This window comes from Rhinoraja longicauda, chromosome 11, assembly GCF_053455715.1.
Source record: "Rhinoraja longicauda isolate Sanriku21f chromosome 11, sRhiLon1.1, whole genome shotgun sequence".
NCBI classification, from domain to species: domain Eukaryota; kingdom Metazoa; phylum Chordata; class Chondrichthyes; order Rajiformes; family Arhynchobatidae; genus Rhinoraja; species Rhinoraja longicauda.
In genome coordinates, this window is record NC_135963.1 from 50,398,513 (window position 1) to 50,424,000 (window position 25,488).

At 41.5% G+C, this 25,488-nt stretch overlaps 1 protein-coding gene across 1 annotated transcript; it reads right to left on the reverse strand.

Annotated features, from left to right (window-relative positions):
- Nucleotides 1-1,808: 1,808 nt before the first annotated feature.
- tmem59 (transmembrane protein 59) lies at nt 1,809-25,456 on the reverse strand. Its single transcript, XM_078407669.1, has 8 exons — nt 25,236-25,456; nt 20,068-20,173; nt 12,347-12,441; nt 11,650-11,799; nt 10,215-10,296; nt 6,589-6,712; nt 4,315-4,432; nt 1,809-2,642 (listed from the first exon to the last, which is right to left on the reverse strand). Exons 1-8 carry the CDS (start codon nt 25,422-25,424, stop codon nt 2,490-2,492), a joined length of 1,017 nt encoding a protein of 338 aa, XP_078263795.1. The 5' UTR covers nt 25,425-25,456; the 3' UTR covers nt 1,809-2,489.
- Between the last annotated feature and the right edge of the window lie 32 nt (nt 25,457-25,488).

Here is a 25,488-nt window from a genome sequence, read left to right on the forward strand (position 1 = left end):
GCCATGTCCCAGGCCGCGCCGGACGGTGAAAGGTCTGCAGCGGGCCGACCCAAGCCCCGCAAAACTGCTTGATGTCAGTTTGCAGGGAATTTGTACATGTCCGACCAACTGCAATGCCACAGACCAGGCAGCATCTCGGGAGAGAAGGAATGGGTGACGTTTCGGGTCGAGACCCTAAACGTCACCCATTCCTTCTCTCCCGAGATGCTGCCTGGTCTGCTGAGTTACTCCAGCATTTTGTGAATAAATCGATTTGTACCAGCATCTGCAGTTATTTTCGTATGCCAGACCATCTCTGCAGTTATTTGGGAATGCAGTTGCAATGTTGAAAGATAACAGACTATCAGCTCCAGTAACCTAACCCCAATGAAGATTAGTCACGAAAACAGTTTGTCAGTAATTACTTATATTTAACACTAATCTCAGCCCGTTTGGGAACCTAATGTTGGTATCATTCATAATGATGTACGACACCGTCAACTAAAAATGTCTTTAACCAATGGCACATAGGAATCAGTCCAAGCTTCAGAACAATGCCCCCACACTATTCTCCCGAGTTTTGAATTCCAAATCAATTTCATTAGCCAGTGAATAAAATTTAATTTTCCTTTTGGACTGGAGACCTGTGATTAGTGGTGTGCCCTTTGCTTTGGTTTATAGCAACGATTTGGATGTGAATGTACAAGCCCTGATGAGTAAATTTGCAGATGACATGAAAGTGAGCGGCATCGTAGACAGCAAAGATGGTTGTCGAAAATTGTAGCATGATCTTGATGCATGATCTTGATACATGATCTTGGCAGTTGTGCTGAGGAATGGTTGATGTTGTTGATACAGTTAGGTATTAAGATTTTGGGAAGTCACACCAGGGCAGGACCTTCACAGTAAATGGCATGGTTCTGAGGAGTACTGTAGAGCAGAAGGATCTAGGAGTGCAGTCACATTGTTCCTCGAAGGTGGAGTCACAGATGGATGGGGTGGTTTAGGTGGCATTCGGCACGTTTACCTCTTTCAATCAGGGTATTGACTATAGAAATTGGGAGGTACTTTACAGTTGTACAAGTCATTGGCGAGGCCACATTTGGAATATTTTGTTTAGTCTTGGTCACCTTGTTAAAGGAAAGATGTTGTTAAGCTAGAAAGGTAGTGGGGAAGATTTGTGGATGTTGCCAGGACTCGAGGGCCTGAGCTATAGGAAGAGGTTGAGCAGGCTAGGACTTTAGTCCTTGGAGAGCAGGAGGATGAAAGATGATCTTACAGAGGCCTATATGATCATGAGGGGAATCAATAGGGTAAATGCAGTTTTCTTTTTGCCCATTTCCTGCTGAGCATCTTGCCTTATTAACTCTGAAACTATTTTCTGTCAGCTTTGCAGTTGACAACCAAGTTATCACAATCATTATCGAACTTAAATCTGTGTTTCAGACTAAACATTTTCTTCTCAATGAAGTGGGATTCTCCTCAGTAGGGTACCATCAAAGACGTACAGGTATGTAGGTTAATTGGCTGGGTAAATGTGAAAATTGTCCCTAGTGGGTGTAGGATAGTGTTAATGTACGGGGATCACTGGGCGGCACGGACTTGGAGGGCCGAAAAGGCCTGTTTCCGGCTGTATATATATGATATGATATCCTCTTTTGCTGATAATTCCACTCCTCGTCAACATTCTTCACTTCACACAATCTTACAGCAGAAAACCCGGAGATCGGAGAATTTTGCTTCTGTTGCAAAATAGAATTAAACATTGTGTACTGGGAAGAAAGAAAAGGAGTGCCGCAACACATAATGGGTATATAAACCAATATTTATTGTTTGAGCAAAAGAAAATCTTGTCCACAAAACCCATTTGAAGAATTATTACTTTTGGATCAAAGACTACAAAAGCTGAAGTTTGATTACAATAAAGTAAAAAATTTACAGTAACTCAGCAAAAATTAGCTCGAGGAAAAGTGCTCTAAAACTGCCAAGATGGAAAATAAAAGTTACAAGTTTATCAATGAGTTACCGTTAAGTCAAACTGTTCTCCAAGATTATTGTGCCTCATTATTTACATAATGCCAATGCGCATCTCTTTCATGTTTCCATGAGTATGAAATGTCATGATGCAGAGGGAAAAAAGTGTCAATACATTAGGTCATAAATTTAATTGAAGTTTTAATCAATGTCCATTTCAATAGTTGAAATAGAAAAATGCATCATATTAAACATCACAAGCAATGACATGTAATCTGTACACCAGTGTGATTGAGAAGTCAGCTGCTAACAAGTTTTCAGACATTTTCATAAGATTGTTGTGCAACAAACAACTGTTCTATAGCTCATAACTTCCATAAGCAGTCCATACCCAAGACCAAGTTGACTTATCGTTTATATCTAGGAATGTGACAATAATATCTTAATTTTGAAAATTCACCTCAACCAGACATTTGGCAAAAACTACCATTTCAAATTCCAGAAGAAAGGGGGAGTCCAAATTTAATCCTGATTACTTAAATTGTTGACTGGTCCAGGTTCACTTTAGTGGGCAAAGGTCCAGCCATTTCTTTTTCATCCTTGGATTTGATGACAATCAGAGACGAAGCTGGATACGAAGTTAGCTTCAATTCATTCATAAACTCCATGTCGCCAAATATGCTTAATTTCTGTAAGACACAAACGTTTAGAACTGTGACTCCACATGTAGATTTTTCAATGTCTGGTCTGTGGCTGGTAAGTAAAGAGTGGTGAACAGCAGATGTTTTTGTTAATTCCAATCATCCTCCCAATCCAGGGCCATGGAAGACAGTTTCAGTTTAGTTTATTGTCATGTGTACCAAGGTACAGTGAAAAGCTTTTGTTGCTTGTTAACCAGTCAGCGGAAAGACATGATTACAATCAAGCCATTCACGGTATACAGATACATCATTAACTGTTATGCTGTATTAACTGCTGAGCCGAGTCATCTATAACCAGATAGAAATCCTGAATCAAACAGAAAATTACTCTTACACAGTTCTGATGGTCAAAAAGGGAAATGTTTAAAAGTAGACTTTTGCATTCACTGCTAACTTTAAAGATCACAAAGATCTAGCAATTGTCAATTTCCCAATTGTTGGTTGCTGTCAGTTCAAAATGGCCCCTAGCATCCAGCAGCTTGTGTCAAAACTGACTAAGCAACAAAGAATCCTCAAGAGTCAACATACAATTTTTAGTTAGCTTACACAGCACTAAGTAAAGATCAGAGTATGTGATCCAGTATATTTATAAACAATTGGATCATATACATTAAAATTGAACCTTTTCAGAGTTTTAAAGTAAGGCTACCAGCATCAATGCACAAAAATCCCAATACAAAGACTTCATCAGAACTTATTCCAAGACAAAATTTAATGGCAAAGCATTCATTTCTGAGCTAGATTCAGCATCACCCAGGTTGGAAATGTCAGATTACAGGACGTAGAGTTTAAGAGGCTTTTGAATAGGCACATGGATATGCAGGAACTGGAGGGATATGGGTTAAATACATGCAGACAAGATTAGTTATCTTGACATTGGGTGCAGCAGACATTGTGGGTCAAAGGGCCTGCTCCTGTGCTGTACCTTTCTAATAGGAAAGAAAACTGCAGATGATGGTTTAAATCAAAGGTAGACACAAAATGCTGGAGTAACTCAGCGGGTCAGGCAGCATCTCTGGAGAGAAGGAATGGGTGATGTTTCGGGTCGAGACCCTTCTTCAGACTGAAGGGTTTCGAACCGAAATGTCACCCATTCCTTCTCTCCAGAGATGCTGCCTGACCCGCTGAGTTACTCCAGCATTTTGTGTCTACCTGCACCTTTCTAAGTTTTATTCAATCTAAACACTCAAATGTGTGCTTGTTGAAGCTATAGGAGCAACTCTTTTGCCACTGTATTATGACTGCTTTCAAAGAAACCGCTAAACTGTACTTGCATTGTCTCATCAGTTACTGAACTGCAATGAGTTCAGATGAAAACAAAATTAGACAATAGACAAAAAAACCTGGAAATCTAGTTTCGATAAAGAAATTCAAATGTCTAAATAAAATTTAAAAATAGCATCCAACAAGTGACCTTGTATTAATAATTTTACTCCGGCATCTCCTCAGTGTATTTAGGGATCTTACTGGAAACACGAGGTACTAAATGGAAGTGCACACAGGGTGAAGCCGATGTTTAAACTTGATGCATGGCACTAAATGCTTTGTGCAGACCGTGGCTAGTTTTTGCATGCAAACACCCCAAACTAAAAGCTCAACGTTTATCTTGCATTCAATCTGCAGTTATTTTTCTTAAATAAAGTTGCATAAAAAGATTTACCTCTGAAGGAATGTGCTGCTCCACAGCTGTGGCAGCAGTAGCACAACAGATCCACAGTAGCACCAACACAGAGAGCACCAGAGTGGTGGTTAAGATCCAGCGAGGTATTCCTGCATTCCTAAAATAAATCAATTGATGGGACAGGCATCATGTACGTTATAACTTTAGGGAAAAAAAACCTGCAGATGCTGGTTTAAATCGAAGGTAGACACAAAATGCTGGAGTAACTCAGCGGGTCAGGCAGCATCTCGGGAGCGAGATGCTGCCTGACCCGCTGAGTTACTCCAGCATTTTGTGTCTACCTTATAACCTTAGGACTTCTGTAGGTTACTGAAAAGAGACTGTAAAATCCAATGTCACTTCTTCTGCTCTGTCTTTGGTCATTCCTTGCCTAAAACACTCAATCTGCAGACCACTTCTATACACTTATATCAAGGATGCTTCACGAACATCCTTAGTAGCTCCTGCTCTCCCAGCTTTAGAGGAAAATATCTTTGATTTTGCACAATGTGATCGGAAAGGTTTTCATCAGCTACATGGGCGGCTGGGTGGTGCAGTGGTAGAGTTGTTATATGGAAGAATGAGAGCAGAGCACAAACAGATTTTCCACCAGAATTTAACCTGCTAACATTTAACGACTACTTTTCCACACAAAAAAAATAGAAAAGCAATCTCAATGGGTCAAATAAATTAAGAGTTAAACCTAAAGTTTAATACTACAGAAACAGACAAAGCCAATTCTACCAATCAAATTTGGAACCTGGTTGATCTGCATTTTAAATCTAACTTTTAAAACTCAAGCCCAATAAAATTAATCAAGACTTATCCAAGTGTAAGATTGGTGCTCGATTCTTCATTAACCAATTTAAAGTAGAGAATAAAGAAATTGGAAGAAACCACAAACAGGTCAATCACCAATTTTCCAGCAACCAGTGGTTGAGACCCTTCTTCAGACTGATGTCAGGGGAGGGGGCGGGACAAAGATAGAATGTAGTCAGAGACAGGAAGACTAGTGGGAGAATTGGGAAGGGATAGAGAGGGAAAGCAGGGACTATCTGAAGTTAGAGAAGTCAATGTTCACACCGCTGGGGTGTAAACTACCCAAGCAAAAGATGAGGTGCTGTTCCTCCAATTTGCACTGGGCCTCACTCTGACAATGGAGGAGGCCCAGGACAGAAATGTCAGAATGGGAGTTGAAGTGCTGAGCCACCGGGAGATCAGGTAGGTTAAGATGGACTGAGCAGAGGTGTTCAGCAAAACAATCGCCGAGCCTGCGCTTGGTCTTGCCGATGTAGAGAAGTTGACACCTGGAACAGCAGATATAGTAGATGAGGTTGGAAGAGGTGTAGGTGAACCTTTGCCTCACCTGGAAAGACTGTTTGGGTCCTTGGATGGAGTCGAGGGGCGAGGTAAAGGGACAGGTGTTGCATCTCCTGCGGTTGCAGGGGAAAGTACCTGGGGAGGGTGTTGGTTTGGGATGGGATGAGTGGACCAGGGAGTTTCGGAGGGAACGGTCTCTGCGGAAAACAGAAAGAGGTGGAGATGGGAAGATGTGGTCAGTAGTGGGATCCCGTTGGAGGTGGCGAAAATGTTGGAGGATAATATGTTGTACGCGACGGCTGACGGGTGGGTGAGGACAAGGGTTAATCTGTCCTTGTTACGAATAGGTGGAGCAAGAGCAGAGCTGCGGGATATTGAGGAGCCCCAAGTGAGCCCCCAGTGTCCTGGTGTGTTCTTGCCGTTTATTGTGACATTTTTCAAGCAGGGTTTCATCAAATACTTTGGCTGATTTATACCAGAAAGATTACATTAATATTGCAATTAAATAACTATAAGCTAAATCCTGCTTATGCTTATGTTTTTTTTCATTTATCATCCGATGAGATGGTTTTCTGATGCCCCAAGTTGTTGTAGTACGACGTAAGTAGCGGTGTCCCTTTCATTACGCGTGAAATGAGAGTTAAAAGTTGCGTAACCATTTAAAAATATTTATTGTTTCTTTTTTATTGTTTATATTTTTTTGTTTAAGCTTTCCATGGAAGTACTTAAGAATGAGCAGAACTTAAAATCATGAACTAAATATCTAGGTTGCTCACCCATTTTATCGATGTCTCATTTTGGAGTCCCTTTGTCTAACAGAGCTGAGGCTAACAGTGGCTGTATTTGCACTCTGCGATATTTTAAAATAAAAACAACGTGGCTGTAATGACCCTGATGTGAACTACATGCCATTATTGATGAAAATAATACCCATGCTTTCATCAAATTACCAACCTTGACAAACATTCCAAGACACTCTGATTTTCCTGTTCACGACCCTCTTTCAAATACAAACCAGTTCCATGTTCCCTTCTGACGGCTTTGCGAGTATCATCGTAAAGAGCCTTAGCTATGTGGTCTGTTGAGAAAAGTACTAGAAATTTTAGATTGCAGCCCAGATTCAAGTTCTGTAACTAATATTTTTATTGGGAACTGGCAGGACTGATACTCATGGGCTGAAGACAAAACAAAGCAAACAATTTAAAAGTTCTTATGATGCTCGTGCAAGACTAAGTGAGGAAACCATAATTGCAAAAGAGAACCAAATAAAATGCCAAAGAATTGCAATTTTAATCATGGCAGGGAAGCATTCCCGAGATGATTGCAAGGTGTAGAAATTAGTGGGGGTATGCCAGGAAAAGGGAACACAAGATGAAAGAGTAACTTCATCCAAGAACAAAATCATGAAGAGCATGGATAAAAAGAATGCGCATAGGGACCTCGGGTGTATCTTTTTCACTCGGGGCAGTCTGCATCTGGAAGGAGTTGTCAGAGGAATCTTTAGTTACAAACTTTATAAAACATTTGGAAAGATATGGATAGGAAGACATTAGAGGGATATAGGCCAAATGCAGACAAATGGGAATAGCCCATAATGCTAACCTGATCAACATGGACAAATGGACTGAAAAGCTGTTTCCATACAATGTTGCTCCCCGACTCGATAAGCTTTTAAAATAAAAGCAACAATCTAAATGAGGAGATATTAGGAACTTGACCAAATGTGGCATTTGAAGAGGGTCGTAGGAAAAAAAAGTAGAAACGTATGGGATTCCACAACATGGACATGGATGGTCGAGGGCACAGCCACTAAAGGTGATGAAAAGGTGCTCCAGAATGAAAGTTTGAACAGCTACAGGAAGTTTTGGAATAAAGCTGCAGGAATTAAATTTGACATGAGAGTGGAGACAATAAGAAGGATTTCAACAAGGATGATAATTTTAGACTTTAGGAAACTGGCAGCCAACAGCTATCCACGAGGACAAACAACAAGCAAGAAATATAGATAAATAAGCTGGATAGAATAGAGTTAACTGAAAAGAGAATAGTACAACTGTTAATTGAAAAAAATAAGGTTTAAAAGATTCAGGGAAAAGCAAAACAAAATCAATAGAGGACAATGCATGTAAAAAAAAATTGAAAAGTTGGAAATGTTTAAAGAGTGAATAAGTTTCAAAAGCAAAGTGCTTCGGAAAATTTACATGTTAAATAAAACGAGCAATGCAAGAGTCTGGTAACAATTATAGGTACATAAATTTACAAAAGCAGCTTTGCTCTTCATGGTGTCCAATGGCATATCTAAGAAGTTACTTTTCTTTATTACAAGTTAAGGATCCAAAGGACACGAATTGGAATATCTATGTTCAAATGTCATAGGAGCAGAATTAGGCCATTAGGCACATTGAGTCTATTCCGCCATTCAATCAAGGTCCAACTATCTTTCCCTCTCACCCCCTTTTTCCTGCCTTTTCACCTTGACACCCTTACTAATCAAAAATCTGCCAATCCCCACCTTAAAAATACCCAACGACTTGGCCTCCACAGCCGCCTGTGACATTGAATTCCACTGATTCATCACCCTCTGACTAAAGAAATTCCTCATCTCTTTTCTAAAGGTACGTACTTTTATTCTGAGTCTTCGCTCTGTGGTCCTAGACTGTCCCACTAGTGGAAACATCCTCTCCACTGTAGAAGAGAACATGGGAATCTTTTGGGAATAGAATTGGGAATACAATGGAAAATAACTGAAGGGGTCAAAGATAAATTTGGTTTTGAGATGTTCAGACTCAAGCTTTGATAAATACAAAAAGGTGGCCCCAGTAATTGATTTTGACAGCATCAGCTCATTTTGAGATATTTTACCCTGCTGGGGATGGGTTTTGTGGATTGCAGCCACTACTGGCTCATTAACAAAGTACCTTTCCCAAGAATATGTTATACTGAAAATGGGGCCTTTAGTTTTGCAGTCATAAGACCCCAGGTAACTTATAGTGTTTAACTAAAGACTTGTTTGGAGGATTATGAAAAAGGTGGCTGCAAGCAAACTCACCAAAGTGTTAACGCTAACAAATCTGAGCAGAATTATGAATTTGGGATTAGTATTTTAGTTTGCAAGCATTTTTTCCTAACATCAATTGCATTAAAATATGTTTGGCTTCATAGAGAACACTTGTTCAGAGTTAAGCATGGAAACAGACCCTTTGGCATACCTTGGCCACGTCAACCTAGATGCCCCATCTAAGCTAGTCCCATTTGCCCCTCTTCCCTTAAACCTACGTCCTCTGGTTTTCAATTCCTCTTCCCACTCAATACCCTGACTGATGAAAGCCAGGGTACCAAAAGCCTTCTTTACCAACCTAAATACCTGTGTTGCTATTTTCTGGGAATCTTGCACTCCTAGACATTTCTGCTCGACAACACTCCCCAGGGCCCTACCATTTACTGTGAAGTTCTGCCCTGGTTTGACTTCCCAAAAATACAATAGCCCACACTTATTTGCATTAAACTCCGTTAGCCATTCCTCAGCCCACTTGCTTGGCTGATCAAGAGCCTGCTGTAATTTTTGATAACCATCTTCACTATTTATCATTCCATCTATTTTAGTGTCATTGGTAAACTTACAAATCATGTTGTGTACATTTTCATCAAAATCATTGATATAAATCAAACAGCAATGGGCTCAGTAATGGATTAGATTAAATTAGATTAAACAGGCTTAGAGTCTGAAAAACCACCCTTCCACCACCACTCTCTGCTTCCTTCCATGAAGCCAATTCTGTATCTAGTTAGCCAGCTCTTCCTTGATCCCATGCAATCTAATCTTCCAGAACAACTTACCACATGGAACTTTTCCAAAGGTCTTACTGAAGTTCATACAATGTATACGGCCTGTGATGAGGAATTGTGAATGGAATCCAACAATGTAGCTAAAGATAGTTGGACCCAAGATACTGCCCTGAGAAACTCCTGCAGTGATGTCCTGGGCTGGGATAATTAAGCTTATACAATCATAATTATTTTCCTGAGTATAAGGTATGTCCACAACCAGAGCAATTCCCCTTCATGTTCCTGGCTTCACCTTTGTTGCAAAGGTGCATCTCTGGAAATCAGTTCTCTGGTCCATATTCAGACCAAAGTTATGCTGAGATATGGAGCAAAATGTTCCTGGCAAACCCCAAACTGAGGCTTATGAATAGATTATTAGTAAGTACCACAGCCATCCACACTTTTTGAAGTGATAATGGTGATTCTAACACTGCAGCACTGTTTAGTAACAGTGTGTGCACATTTAAATAATATATATACTGGCTAGCTTGCGGATATATACTGGCTAGCTTGCGGATGGGTGTATGCCTGGTTTCACTCGATACAATAATAATGTTACTTTGCAGGGTGTTAATGAGGAATGTTCAAATCAGATTTGAACAATAATCAGAGGGGAAGAAAATCACTATTCTAAACTCGTACTTTATCAGTAAGCAGAATACCAACAATGTCTGCCGTTGTAAATAAACCCACATGAAAATTGCATGCTCCGTCACATAACAAGCATTAGTCTAGACGTTAAGGTCCAAGGTTACCTGAGAGTGCCTGTGACGTTTCTTTTGAATTGTCTGTCTGCGGCTCCAGTTGTGGAACCATGAATCGTATATCTGGTTCGGACTTGAAAGAAACATAAAAGCCACAAAAATTTTAACGGGAAATACAAATAATTTGTGCTACGTCTAGAAGGGTATCCACAAACAGTTTTTGAAAGTGTCAGTCCCAAACAGGGAATATTGAACAATATTTAGCTGTCATATACCATAGATGTCTACATGAACCCTTCAATGGAGATTTAACAGATCCAGCAAATTAACCATCATTCGAATTCTATTCCTGCACAGATGCTGATTTACAAGCTAATGCAACCATGAGAATCTAGTTTTTGCACATTATCCATGTGTAAAAAGGATTTAATGAACAGGATTTTAATAATCAATCCTACCCTTATCTTCCCTCTACGAAGCTTCTCTTTTGAAACTTTCTTTTATCTCACATCTTTGCAATGCGTACAAATTTAAAATTAACATGTTGCAGGAAAATATTTTTGTTATCCAAGGTTTTTTTCTGCCCAATCAATTAAGATTTTTTTTCCCATGGCAGCCCAATTGTCCCAAATGCATCGCACACGCCAAGGAAGCTTCAAATTGTGCAAAAAACAGTCACATTACAGTGATTTTCAGAGCAGTTAAGAGCACTCTGACCTTCTGCCCTTTCAATATATTATATTCCTTCTAACATTTTAATCTCATTTGTTCACTTATGAACATACAATTGTCACTCAAGCCAAATCTGCTCCATAAATAAAATGATGGCTAATTGGATTGTAACCACAAAAGTACATTTCTAACATTATCACTACTTTGTTTAACAAGAGTCTGCCCACCTTTCTCAAAAATATTCAGACTCTGCTTCCATCATCCTTTGAGTTGCAAACACTCACAACACTCAAAAAAATCCAGCTCATCTGTCTTATATGGGTGATTTCCCCGGTATGGGACGAATAAAGGAATATATTGATCCCTTATTTTAAAAGAGCAACCTCTAAATTTAGTATCTACAACTAAAACTATTTACTGTAAATCACGCCACAAGTATGATACACATCAAAACATCGCATATCCATGAGCGTCATTTTGCATAATACCCTGTTCAGTGGCACCCTAACAAATTCCTACTGAAAACACAAGAATACCAATTCCACCAATTCCCCTTCATTCATAACATGTTGAGACATCTGTGAAGAAATAACACAAGACCCTTTTCCAAATCCCTTTTTTTAAAGAAAGGAGGAAACAAAAACAGTAAAAAGAAAAAAAACATTCATCAATCTAGGAAGATGGACCTTTGTCACGACAATTTTAAAATTTGATGCCGAGACATTGGCCTTTTTATTACCAGTGGCACACTTTCAAAATGATTTTCCTTTTTGTATGCCCCACATATGATTTACAGAACGTACAACATTGTTACCTGAAATACAACTACTTTGCCATCATCAGTTTGCAGATAGAAGGTCCATGAAGTGAAAAAGCTCTGAGCGGAGTTCATTAAGTCACTGCAGAAAGCCGACATAATGCTGATGGGGTAAACAAAGTGGATTTTGGGCACCATAGACATGAGCTAGAGGAAAGAGAGACAATTACCATCCAAAATTAATTCCCTAAACTCAAGTTAAAATGCAACATCATTTAGTGATGTTCAATTATTAAAATGCCTATATAAATGCTACGCATGATATGACATGATACATCTGCTATTTTTCTAAATTCAGGTCGTTCATCGCCAAAACCTCAAGAAATCCTTTCACTGAGACAAGATGCTTTCCTGTTTCTTTCTTTTCCACATCTCTGAATATCACCCCCACCCCACCCCACCCCCTCACTCTCCATTTTACTTAATAAAAATATAATCCCCTGTTTGTCATTGCTTTTATTTTCTTCCCCCTTTAGCTATTAATTTTCTGAGACTGTAGGAAGACCAGTGGAGCCAGAAGTCAAATTTATTGTGGTGCTATCATCATTTCTGTCACACAGTAACAAAACAATAATCAATTTGTATCTATGTAATCAACTGAAAATCTGGTTTTCAATCACTCGATCTTATTTTCAAAATGTTATCATACTGTGTTTTTGAATGCAGTAAAGTTCTCTCTCATTTTCTTTCTTACCCGTTTCTGTCTCTGTTCAGCAAATGGCAGCTGGTTTTCACATCCCAAGTTGCAAGCATATTGCTCATCTTGTTGTTTATATGCTTCAACACATGCTTGAAAAGTAACAATTACAAAATGAGCATTTCTCATGTAATATTAAAGTCGACATTTATATCAATCATGCACAAAATTAAGCTTATCTCGAGAACTTGAAGCCAGGAACTTTGGGTTAGTTTGTGCAACTCAAGAATTGGGGGCTGGTGATTATTGTTTAGCCACTAGAGAGTGATACAAACAATTCTAGTTGAGGAATTAAATGGCATCTTACAATAAACATAATTCAAAACATTAAACTCTGCTGTATTTAATACATTTCTTCCTACAGTATTTGTAATAAGAACACAAGATCAAGCATGTTAAAGCCACAGATCCCCTTGGTCTTACCACTTTTAAGATTGTGGCTGATCTTCTTTCTCGGGACCTGATCCTCTTATTGATGGTGTCCAAATATGTTAAAACGTTACAAGTTTAATTATGATCATCTCAAGGACTGAATATCCACTGCTCTTGGGGTGCATAAATCTCAAGAATCAACTGTACTGGTAAAGAAGTCCCAGTTCTAACCCTATTCTAACTAGGATATACAGTCTTATCAACAGCAGACAGTTGCCAGGTTATATCGTCGGTTCCTTTCTCGAGAACTGTCCTCAAGCCTATTTCTATGCAAGACGCAACCATCTATTTTCTGCAGTAATCACTCGATGTATCGTAATCACTCTATTTATACTTGCTATAATAATTACATCCCAACATTGCCCATAATTAAACTGATGAATTAAAATGATCAATTAAATTGTATCCAGTCATTAATGAATACCATGAAATATAGAACATGGAAAAATATAGCACAGACATTGTGGGCCTCTGGGCCCACAATGTCTGTGCAGAATACAATGCCAAGATAAACCAATCTCACGTGCCCACACAAGATTCATACAAGACATTTCCACCATGGAGAAAATGATTCTGACCGTCTACCCTGTCGATGCCTTGCATAATTTTATATACTTCTATTAGATCTCTTCGAGCTCAGGTGTCCAAATCTGTCCAGTAATATCCTTTAATCCAGGCAATATTCTGGTAAAACTCTTCAAGACGCTCTCCATCCTTCACAGCCTTCTTGTACAACATACAATACTCCAAATGTAGTCTAACCAAAGTCCTATCAAGCATGATTTCCTGACATATTCAATGAAGACAAGCATACCACATGCCGTCTTAACGACTCCGCCTGTGTTGGCACTTTAAGGGAGCTATGGACGTGGATCCCCAAGATCCTTCTGTACAGTAATGCTTAGAAGATGCAGGGAAACTGTATCTTCAAGACCTTTCTCAAATAGCATAATGTTGGTCTCATGAATAGGATTCAAAAAGATGCCTGGTTGTTCATGAAACACTGTTTCATCTGTAGCAGTACTAATGTACATCATCCTATGACAGCATATCCACCACACTACAATTACTATTAAATCAGAGGATCAGACCGGAACCCTGCCTGCTCCTTTATTAGGGATGGCTCTATCACCTGGCTGAGGCGAGTCAAGACGAGTCACTCAAACAGCTTGCAGGTGTGGCAAAGAAGTGATATTGGCCTGTAGCTCGTTGTTGCTGAAGGATCTTTGCCCGGCTTCAGCAATGGGAAGTCCTGCACAGGTCAGCTTCTCAATCTCACCCAACACATAGAGGATGGCTTTCAGGAAGGTGTTATCACAGGCAATGTTTTTGTAGACCTTTCAGCCGCTTATGATACAGTAAACCAATAGTCAATAGTCGTTTATTTGTCACATACACATAAATGTGTAGTGAAATGAAACATTACCCGCAGTTGAAACACTAAGACCAATAAGAATTAATCAATAAAAATGCAATAACACATACAATCATACACTAACACCAAACAAAAGAAACATCCATCACAGTGAGTCTCCTCCAGTCCCCTCCTCACTGTGATGGAAGGCCAGAATGTCTTTTCTCTTCCCTGCCGTCTTCTCCCGCGGTTAGGCTGTTGAACTTGCCACGTCGGGGCGGTCGGGGCTCCCGACATTGGAGCGCCGCGCCGGACGGTGAAAGGTCCGCGGCCTATTTCAGGCCGCGCCGGACGGTGAAAGGTCCGACCCAAGCCCCGCGATTCGGGGCGGGCGAACACGCTGCCTCTGCCGCTGCTCCCGATGTCGGCCCCCACCCAGGGGCCTGCGGGCTTCCGACGTCCACGCGGCCCGCGCCGGAGCCTCCGGAGACGAGTCGCAGCCGCTCCCGCAGCATCCGCAGGCAGCCAGCGCCGCAGGTGGTGTCCGGGCGGTGGGCTCTGCGAACCAGAGCCCCAGGTGGTCCCAGGTGCATGGCCGGTGGTAGGCCGCAGCGGGAACGGAGACACGACACAGAAACAAAGGTCGCGTCTCCGTTCGGGAGAGAATTTTTTACAGTTCCCGTTCCCTCCCCCAAACATAACATACAAACACTACACCATATTAAAACTACAATTCATACAAAAACAACAAACACAAAAGACAGACGGACTGCAGGCAAGCCGCAGCTGCGACGGAGTCGCCGACTGTTACACAAAGTACTTAATTTGACACACAACTTGCATCTAACCAACCTGGTGAAGACTCTGACTGAAAGCAGACACTTCTTTGCCGAGCTGTCAGGAAACAAAAGTCACTGGCGCAGGCAGAAAAACGGCCTCCCTCAAGGAAGTGTCCTGGCACCCACCTTTTTGTTCAATATCTATGTTAACAACCAGCCTATCCCTCCAGGAGTTTCATTTATGCAGATGACCTGTGTATTACAACCCAAAGTGCTGACTTCCTTGAGGCAAAAGCTGCTCTGTGTGAGGCTTTAGACAACCTGTCCTCATACTACAAAGAGAATCACCTGAGAGTCAATCCATCTAAAACCAAAGTCTGCGCCTTCTACTTGTAGAACAAGTATGCAAATCGAAGTTTGGAAGATCATAGGGAATGGAGTCAGATTGGAGCACTGTGACAGTCCAGTCTATCTCGGTGTGACTCTGGATTGATCTCTGACCTACAAAGTCCATATTATCAAGCTTAAAGGAAACGTCAGTTCCAGAAATGCTCTTCTTAGCAAGCCGAGTACCTCAAAATGGGGAGCAAATTCTAAAACCATTCGATCAACAGCTCTGGCTCTCTGCTTTTCCACTGCCGAGTATGCCTGCGCAGTATGGGAGCGCTCAGCTCATGCAAGGAAGATTGATCCTGTGGTAAACACAAGCTGTCACTGCATCAGTGGATGCATGAAACCCACCGAGACTGACATCTACCTACTCTCTGGCATTGCACCTCCTGGAATCAGAAGAGCTGTAGCCAGTCAAAAAGAACGCCTCAGACAATCAGAGGATGAAAGACCACCCTTTGCTACCTCAGCGTTTGAAATCACACAGAAGTTTCCTCTCTTCTGTCCATCCCCTGGACTGCAGTGCATCGTCCCAAAGGCTCAAACTCTGGGAAGAGAGACTAGAAAAATCTCCAGAAGGCACTCACATGGCAATCGATCCCTCTGAGAAACTCCCACCAGGTTCCGACCAACCGTGGATAACCTGGCGCAGTCTCAACAGACTGCGGACAGGCATGGGGAGGAGCAAATCGAACATGCTGAAGTGGGGATATACTGAAGATGGAGCAGACTGGGAGTGCGGACGGGGCCTCCAGACTATGGAACATCTCCTGAGCTGTGACGTGCTGCATGACACATGCACTGTAAAGGATCTTGCAGAGGCCAACGACGTGGCACTAAAATTTGCTCACGATTGGCAAACAGCTGTGTGATGACAACAATAAATAAATAAAAGATCAGGAGGTGTTTAAGAGTTCAGATGGCCTAAAGGCACAACCAAACACACCTAAAAATGAGTTGCCACCTGACAACATGCTATAAATTTTGATAAGCAGTCACAGAATTAACAATTCAAAGCTCTGCAGTCTTGCCACATCTGGTCCTCGATGGAGGTGGATAATTAACGGGAGAAAGAGGCAAATGGGAAAGGTGGCGTCAAGAATGTTCCATTCGGAACAATAGCAAGGCCCAGCCTGTAAAGTCTACAGATAAAGCTTGAGCACTTACAGCCATATCCAGCTGAAATTCCAACTGGGTGATCCATTACCATTGATGAGAAACATTACAAATTGTGGATACAAGAATTGGTCAAAGGTTTGTATTCTAGAGGGACAAGGCACCTTCTCATAAAACAACACCCCCTTCCAAAAAATAATACAAACTTACAAGACCAATACACTATTCGAGTAGACATGGGTACAATGAAAATGTTCAAATGACATTTGGGCAGGTAGATTTATGGAAAATGTTTAGAGGGATATGGGTTCAATGCAGACAAATGGGACCAGCTCGGATAGATATCTTGATCAACGTGGATAAGTTGGGCATAAGGGCCTGTTTCTGAGATGCATAACTATGACTCTACTATAGTAAAATCTGCAGAGACTGGTCCAGTTCTGATCTTACCAAAACATTACCAATTTATGACAAAATCTTAATAAAAGACAATGTGGTATTTTTTTGACTTAGCTGGATGGAGTAAAACATTCAAACATGGGCTAATTTATACCTCGGTGCGTAACAATAAACCTACACCTAGGTTAACTTTGCTCTCTACATTAACTTAGAGACTCTACACCATCACCTCCAGCTAGTCAGTGACCTCAAGCAGCACATCGTGCAGGTCAATATTTGGTGGTCCTTGCAGCAGTTAGGATGTCTTCATCCTATGGCAGATGTCTGAGTCACCTAGTTAAAAACTATACTTTAGCTTGCGACTTCATGCGGGTCAATGTTTTGGTGTCGTGCAATTCATGCACACAAGAAACACTTTCCAAACCAACCTCATAACATGGGACGGTCTATGTAAAAGGTGAAAAAGGATGTAGATGGGAAGATGTGACTGGTGGTGGATCATGTTGGAGGTGACGGAAATGTCGGAGGATGATACGTTGGATGCAGAGGATGGTGGGGCAAAAGGCGAGGAGGACCAAGGGAACTCCTGTTCCGTCTGGGGGGGAGCAAGAGCTAAACTACAGGACACAGAGTCATGGGTGAGGGATCCACCTAAGCAGAAAGGGAAGAAACCATATTCATTAAAGAATGAGGACATCTCGGCTGTCCTTACATGGAAAGCCTCATCTCGGGAAGAGATACAGCGAAGACGGAAGAATTGAGAATAGGCGATAGCATCTTTGTAAGAGGCAGGGTGGGAGGAACTGTAATCCAGATAACTGCGGCAGTCGGTAGGTCTGGAGTAGACGTCAGTCGATGGTCTTTCCCTGTGATGGAGACGGAGAGATCCAGAAAGGGGAGAGAGGTGTCAAAGACACCGTTACACGATGAAGTTAATGAAGTCCACAAGTTCTGCAAGGGGGCACGAGGAAGTCCCGATGCACCCGTCAATGTAGCAGAGAAAGAGCTGGGGGGGATAGGGCCAGTGTCCACCTGCAACAATTGACTTTTCCCTAGTGGGCTCAATCACAAGCTGCTCTAAGATGCTATTTCATATCTCATAAGGAATAGGAGTAGAATTAGGCCATGCGGCACATTAAGTCTACTCTGCCATTCAATCATGGCTGATCTATCTCTCCCTCCTAACACCATTCTCCTGCCTTCTCCCCATAACCATTGACACCTGTACTAATCAAGAATCTATCTATCTCTGCCTTAAAAATATCCACCGACTTGGTCTACAAGCCTTCTGTGGCAAAGAATTCCACAGATTCCCCGCCCTACATGAACATCTTTCATAGGCATTCTCTAAATTCCTTCCCTTTGCATTCAGTACCAAATGATTTTCACAGTCTACTTGCATATTACAATCGCCCAGGATCAATGTAGCATTGCCTTCCTTAAATGCCGTTTTTATTTCCTGATGTCATTTGTGCCCCAGATCCTGACTCTTATTCTGAGGCCTGAATATAATTCCCATCAATGTCTTTTTACCCTTGCAATTTCTTAACTCTACCCACAAGGATTCTATATCTTCTCATCCTATACTGTTGTTTTGCTAAGGACTGGATTTCATTCCTAACCAACAAAGTCACCTCACCCCCTCTGCCTCTCTTTTCACTAGGTTGTGTATCCATGGATATTCAACCCCCAGCTCTTATCCTCTGTCACAACTCTGTGATGCCCACGTGATACCTGTCAATTTCTAAATGCTCATTCACCTTGTTCCGTATACATTTAGATATAACACCTTCAGTTCGGTATTCACCACCTCAAATGGTCCCCATATTGCCTGACGTTAGACTCTTAACCCTTTCTAAACTTAGTGGTATTTCATATTCTGGAGCATTTGGTACCTCCCCCTCCCTTTACCTTTATCCATACTATTACAATCTGTTGCATCTGCACGGCCCCCCCACTATTTGGTTTAAAGCCCCGTCTTCAGCTATAGTTAAGAGATTTGTCAGGACCCTAGTCCCAACATGGTTCAAGTGGAGTCCACCATATTGAAACAACTCCCTCCATCCCCAATACTGATGCCAATGTTCCACAAATCCAAACCCACTTCTCCACACCAACCTTTGAGCCATGCATTTTACTTTCTGATCTCATTGACGCTATGCCAATTTGTTCATGGCTGAGGCAGCAATCCAGGGATTATTCCTTTTTTGGTTCTGCTTTTTAATTCAGTTCCTAGCTGCTCAAATGCCCTCAGATAAATCTTTTTCCTTGTTCTACATACTTCATTGGCAACAATGAGATCTTCCCCCTCACACTCCAAATTCATCTGCAGGTCAGACGAGTTAGCCCAGGCATCAGGCAGGCAACATAGCTTTTGAGACTCTCAATCCTTGTGAAGGGAATTATGTCTATTCCCCTTGACTATACCATCCCCAGTTACACCTACGCGTCTCATCGCTTCCGCGTTGGAATGGCTCCCTGATCCCTGGCACCGCGGTTCCGTGGCTCATCTTTCCTACACTCTCCACTCTCATCCGCACAGGGAGCTAGAATCCCTGTTAGACAAGCTCAAGGGCCGAGGTTTTTCTAGCACTGACTCTTGGGTCCCCCTACCTGCCTCACTTCTTCCTATACATGGACCGAATTGGAAGCTGAGCAACTAACATTTGCTGTAGGTGTGGTCACCAGGAATCACAATTGGGTCCACCAGCTCCCACATCATGTAGTTACAGCACACCACGTGATCCTGTACCCCTAGTTTATTTATTCACAACAGCTCCCTTTGAACCTCCCCACTGGCTTGGATCGGACAACTCGTTTGCGAGCTCAGCACTACTTTCCTCAGATCTTCTCGCCAAACTTCAGTTCTGCCCTTGGCCTCAACACGACCTCTCTCCCAATAGGTCACCCCACTAAACCTTCATTTTCTTTTATTGGTCAATCAGTCTCTTCCTCAGCCAATCAGAAACCTGGTTCTTTAAATTTCCCACCTATTCAATAAAACAAATGGTTCTTTCACTGTATTTTCTGGCAACTATAAAAGTTATTATTCACATCTGAAAAATGGCTGCACTCACTCTCTCTGCTCGATTTTTACGACTTTTGATTTCCATTGAAACGTAATTACTAACTGACCAACAAGACACAAGAATTCCTCCCGTGTGTCTGCCATCATTTATTAGTAGGTTGTTTTATCAAAAGTTTTGTATAGCAGCAGAGTGCATTGTGGCACCAATCTGGAATCTTACCAGATTCACATTCATTCTTGGTTTTGTTCAATTCAGCACCATCATCCACAAATTGACAGATGGAGAAGAGCCTGCACCCTCTTTGACAAGCATAGAGTTCTTCCTCCTGCCATAATGGAATAAAAAGAACATTTTAAAAATAAACATCGACCAGCAGCAATTGATATCAATTCAAATGTGCATTGGTCAATGTTAAAACCGGCAGGTAGACAAGAAGAAAGGTCAAATGTTAAAATTGCATGGGTTAACATACAGAAAAGATAAATCAATGCTTTTGCATTAAAGTCATACTCACCAAGAACCCAAATATATATTTTCAAATGATAGACTGCTAAAGTAAGATTTGAAATGAAACCAGTTGACTCGGGCACATATGCCATAAGCTGATCTACACTGTTTGTACAGTGTACAAGTTTGAAAACAATGCTATAAATTTGAATTGTAAACTCTCATCCTAATCAGAAATAGCCCATAGTTTATGCAGAATCTCCAGAGGAGTGCCAACTGTTTTGAAACAAACTGAGAAATTTGTGTTTAAAAAGGAACTTTGATAAGTCTAAAGCAGCAGAAATTGACAACTCTATAACCAGGAAGCACTTTAGCCAAGCAAAATGTCATTCAAATTGCTGTCCACAATAATAATAATAATACAATACATTTTTATTTGTCATATGTAGGTTGGCACAGGGTCAACGGTACAATGAAATGTATTTGACAAGGCAACGGGTCATGTCAGCAGGAATATTCCAAGGATAAATAAGATTTAAAAAATGACATTAGTAAGATAAAAAGACAATATTAAAAATAATCAACATATGATTTGAAATTTGTTTACGAGTCCAGAAGCCTGATGGTAGAAACTGTTCTTAAGTCTGGTGGTACGCGCAGCCATACTCCCTGACCGTAACAAGAACAGCCTGCGTGCTGGGTGGCTGTGGTCCTTGATGATGCTGTGTGCCTTCCGCAGGCACCGCCTGTAGAAAATGTCCTGAATGGCCAGGAGACAGTTGCCAGTGATGTGCTGTGCCGTCTTCACCACTCTCTGTAGTGATTTGTGGCTGTGGGCAGAACAGTTCCCGCACCAGACTGTAATGCAGCCCGTCAGCAGGCTCTCGATGGAGCATCTGTAGAAGTTTGTGCGGATGCTGGCGTTCATGCCAAACTTCCTCAGTAATGTTGCACATTACAGGTTGAATACTGATTTTACAGCACCCTCGGTTTCAGAGCCTTTGCGGATTATCCGGTTTTCCAGACGAAGAGGTCACATGATAATGAAACAACAATACACCTCTGGCCTGCTAATGACACTCCTCCCGTGTCTCTAAAGCAACATGGAGTGCCTGAAACTTAAAATATATATATACATAAAAATATAAATTAAATGTGAATGGAATGACCTGCTGACCCATCCCCAGACAAATGGACTTTCGTGGCGGGAGTGGTGTCTGCTAATGCCAATGACTACAGGTGATGGCTAACAGACAAAAGGACAGTGCTGGAGTAATTCAGCACGTCAGGATCTCTGGAGAACATGAGGTGACATCGGAACCCTTCCTCAAGTTGAAGCAGCCAGCTCGGTTACTCTAGCATTTTGTCATTTCACTTTAAAACTAGGCGCTGGTCTGCACCAATGAGCCCTTCTTCACCGGTTCACGTGGCTGTTGTTGTGGCTCACATTCAGGCAGCTACCCAACTACAGAATGTGCTCAGTCATCGTGCTGCCTTCTCGTCTGCTGTCACTTCCAAGGTGGGGGGGGGTCCTACTGGAGAAGCGACAGGAGAAGCAGGCCGCGGCAACCGAGAGGGGAGCGGATAAAGCCACTGCCAACAGCAAGAAACAGCAGCAGGTGAGAGGGGCTTGCACCTTGCGAGTAGGGAGTGGGACCCAAAGCCTGAGCTCTAAATGACCAGGGAGACGGTGGGAACAGGGCATGGGTTGGCAGGTCATTCCATTCAGTTTACAATGCCATGCGTGGCTGCTCAGGGAATTTCAAATTTCAATTTATCTTGGAATTTGTTCCAAATAATTTGGGGGGGGCGCAACGACGGCGGACAGACAAAGGACCATCAGTTGCCAGAAAATCGGTGTTCAACCTGTATTCCTTATGCAAAATGTGTATATAATAATCCTACCATTTGCTGCAATTCTACATCATTTGCGTTTCCCCTAGTCTTTAAACAGACTTTATTTATTGAATAAATTTAGTTTGCTACATAAAAGACAGCTTGGAGTCGTACAACCAACCCATTCCAACTTGCCTGACCAATACCACAACAATGATAACCCCCTTGAATGTTGACTGCATCCCTGACCTATGCACTTAAAGGTGAACAATTTTTAGATTTTTAGGTACATGCAGGATAGGTCAATTAAATAGTTGGAAGGATTTACACGGAATTCTTAACCACACACACTTAAAGATGCCAAGCAGATTCCTTCCCTCTAAACAACCATATTTCTTCGAAAACACAGTGTTTGATTCTGAGCACATTACTGAGTTGACAAGATTGCTTTTTTCTTGTTCCGGTCCTATTTAAATTATTTAATAGAACTAATGCAGGCATCCTGAAAGCTAGACTATTAACCCATGAGACTAAAGTTTAGCTATGAACAGTACTTATGATGCTGTCGAAAGAGAATCTCAAAGTAGGCTCGATCTCTATGTAATATGTTCCTAGACACCTTTTCAAATATCAGCACACTCTCCAGAGCCAGCACATCCTTCCTCAGATATGGTGCCCACGATTGCTTACAATACTCCAAATGCAGCCTGACCAGTGCATTATACAGCCTCAGCATTACATCCCCATTTTTTGTATTCTAGCCCCCTTGAAATTAATGCTAACATTGCATTTGCCTTCTTTACTACTGATTCGATTTACAGATGAACTTTTTAGGAATCCTGCAAAAGCACTCCCAAGTTCATTTGCACCTCCGATTTCTGGATTCTCTCCCCATTTAGAAAATAGTCTATGCCTTTATTCCTACTATCAAAATACACGACTCCACACTTTGCTCCACTATATTCCACCTGCCACTTCTCCACCCACTCTCCCAACCTGTCCAGGTCCTTCTGCAGAGTGCCTGTTTTCTCTACACTATCTGCCCCTCCACCTATTTTCATATCATCAGCAAACTTGGCCACAAAGCCTTCAAGTCCCTCGTCCAAATCATTAATACACAACATGAAGAGTAGCGGCCCCAGCACTGACCCCTGCGGAACTCCGCTAGTCACTGGTAGCCAACCAGAAAAGGCCCTCTTTATTGCCTCTCTTTGCCTTCTGCCATCCAGCCAACCTGCTTCCATTCTTGTATCTGCCCTTTGATACCAATGGGCTCTCATCGTCCTCTTGGAAACACGTTAGCTAGTTTATAAGTGGTTCAACAGTTAACATATCGAGCACAATGACAGCCATTTTAAAGAGAAAGAGCCCAAATGAAACACTGTCATTCTGCCTCCATAGTTTAGCATAACTGTGGCATTGAGATGCCGTTTAATATGGATTAGGAACCTCCAAGTAAGGACTTCAGTGGTCTGCAGACGAGAATAGAAAATGATCCAAAGATCAGATGCTATGCAGTGACCTTCTGCTCATGACCAGTGCGATGGCTGCTCATTTGTGAATTTTGGGTGAGAATAATCAAGTTTACTTGACTTCATCCAAAGTCACAAAATTTGCCTATTCATCAATAAGAGTAAATACAAAAAAAACCTACAGGGTAGCCAATGAACTGCTAACAATTGTGAATCACAACATGGACAAGCCAGCATCTGCAGGAGAGTAATAACAAATGCCATCATGAGGCTAGAAAATAAGTGGCAAACTATCTGGGACTTTTAATACAAAGTATTTCCTAATGAATTTCAGAAATTGTAAAATATAAAACAAAACAATGTCATAATAGAGCCAACTGAAGTAATGGTTTATGGCAGTTCAATGCACACACAATCCTACTGCAGGCATAAACCCAAATGGGAAAAGCTGACAGAGTTTAACAAACAATTCGCACAATTCTGTTTATCCATTATAATGTCATTTTCAACATTTAATTTGTTCTGAATAAAACAGGCAAACTGTTTTCAAATAAAAAAATAAATTAGGATTACCATTTTTAAATACACAAACGATTGTTTGTTGATGATGACAACATATTTTTCTTCAAAGCTCTATGTATCTTGGCCTTTCACCTCCATTTCCCAATGTGACATCACAATGTTCCAACATACCTTAACATTTTTCCTGAACCAACACCAACTTAAATGAAGCGAACAATATACATGATATTCCTCAGACTGCACCAACTGTTTGACCAGGCTCAAAAAGATCAATATCAAAAATCACAAGACGTACTTCATTCCAAAATGTTGTGGTCCAGCAGGTTTCTAATACTCATGACTAATTTTAGGTCACTAAATAAAACCAATTATAAATGTTCATAGGCGCCAATTCACTAAACCAGTCTTATGAAACAGGGTGGCTCAATTAGTATTGTTGTGCACAATGAACTAAAACCATAAATCTCTCTGAACACGGGAAAATAACTGTACCAATTGAATCTCAGAAAATATTAGCAAATCGTTGCAATATTGAACTACTCGTTACATTTCGCCAGCTCCCCCCTCAAAGAAAATCTGGCAACTCAATGTAAAGTTACACAATTTTTAATTTGTGATAGCAATTTAAACCTCCACCAACTCACAATCCAAATTTTGCATTACATAATAACTTTTCCTACGGATAAGCATTACAAATGTTTAAATTTCGTCAATTTCTTTTGTATCCAACCTTGACACTTTCAAGAAAAAGTCAAATAATTTCGCCATTTCAGATAATAACCAAGATCCCAACTACAGAATTAGCCTTGTACTATTCTCGAGATTTCCAATTTATTTACTTATTGATCTGATCGTTCACAGCTACCTCAGCACAAGACAATGGGAGAACTTTAAGCAAATCCGTAGGATCCATCGAGTAATCAGAAATTTTAAATGACTTTGGATGAGAAAAAAACCAGACTGCATTGTTAAAGTGAAACACACTAGGGATAATAACGAGAAATCTCAACACATGAACAAAGCTTTAAATAACAAGAGGCGTCGCTCGGCCTTGGCTTTGCCTTCTTGGGTCGCCAAAAGCCGGCCGGTCGGTCGGTCGGGCGGCCCTACCTTTGGATAAGTGTGCAGCGTGTAAGTCATTTCGCAAGATTTCTGACACGATGCCGTATCTCCCAAAACCGCCTCGAATGCATCGGAAGCCAGCGACGCTGTGATGAAGGAGTACACGATAAATGCGGCGAGCAGGGCAAGGCGCCGGGGGGAGCCGCGCCGAGCACACCCGCCCTCCAGCACCGCCATCTTCCCTCTGTCTGTCTGTCCGTTTGTTGTCATCCCCGGTGCATCCACGCCCGCCCGCCCCCGC

Bases quoted from the DNA above. Each gene is read 5' to 3' on its own strand.
- tmem59 (XM_078407669.1), bottom strand. From the start codon at position 25,424: ATGGCGGTGCTGGAGGGCGGGTGTGCTCGGCGCGGCTCCCCCCGGCGC. The intron at 10,297-11,649 runs GTAACAATGTTG...GTTTCTTTCAAG, and splicing joins GCAAAGTAGTTGTATTTCAG to TCCGAACCAGATATACGATT. The intron at 2,643-4,314 runs GTAAATCTTTTT...TGTGTCTTACAG, and splicing joins AGCAGCACATTCCTTCAGAG to AAATTAAGCATATTTGGCGA.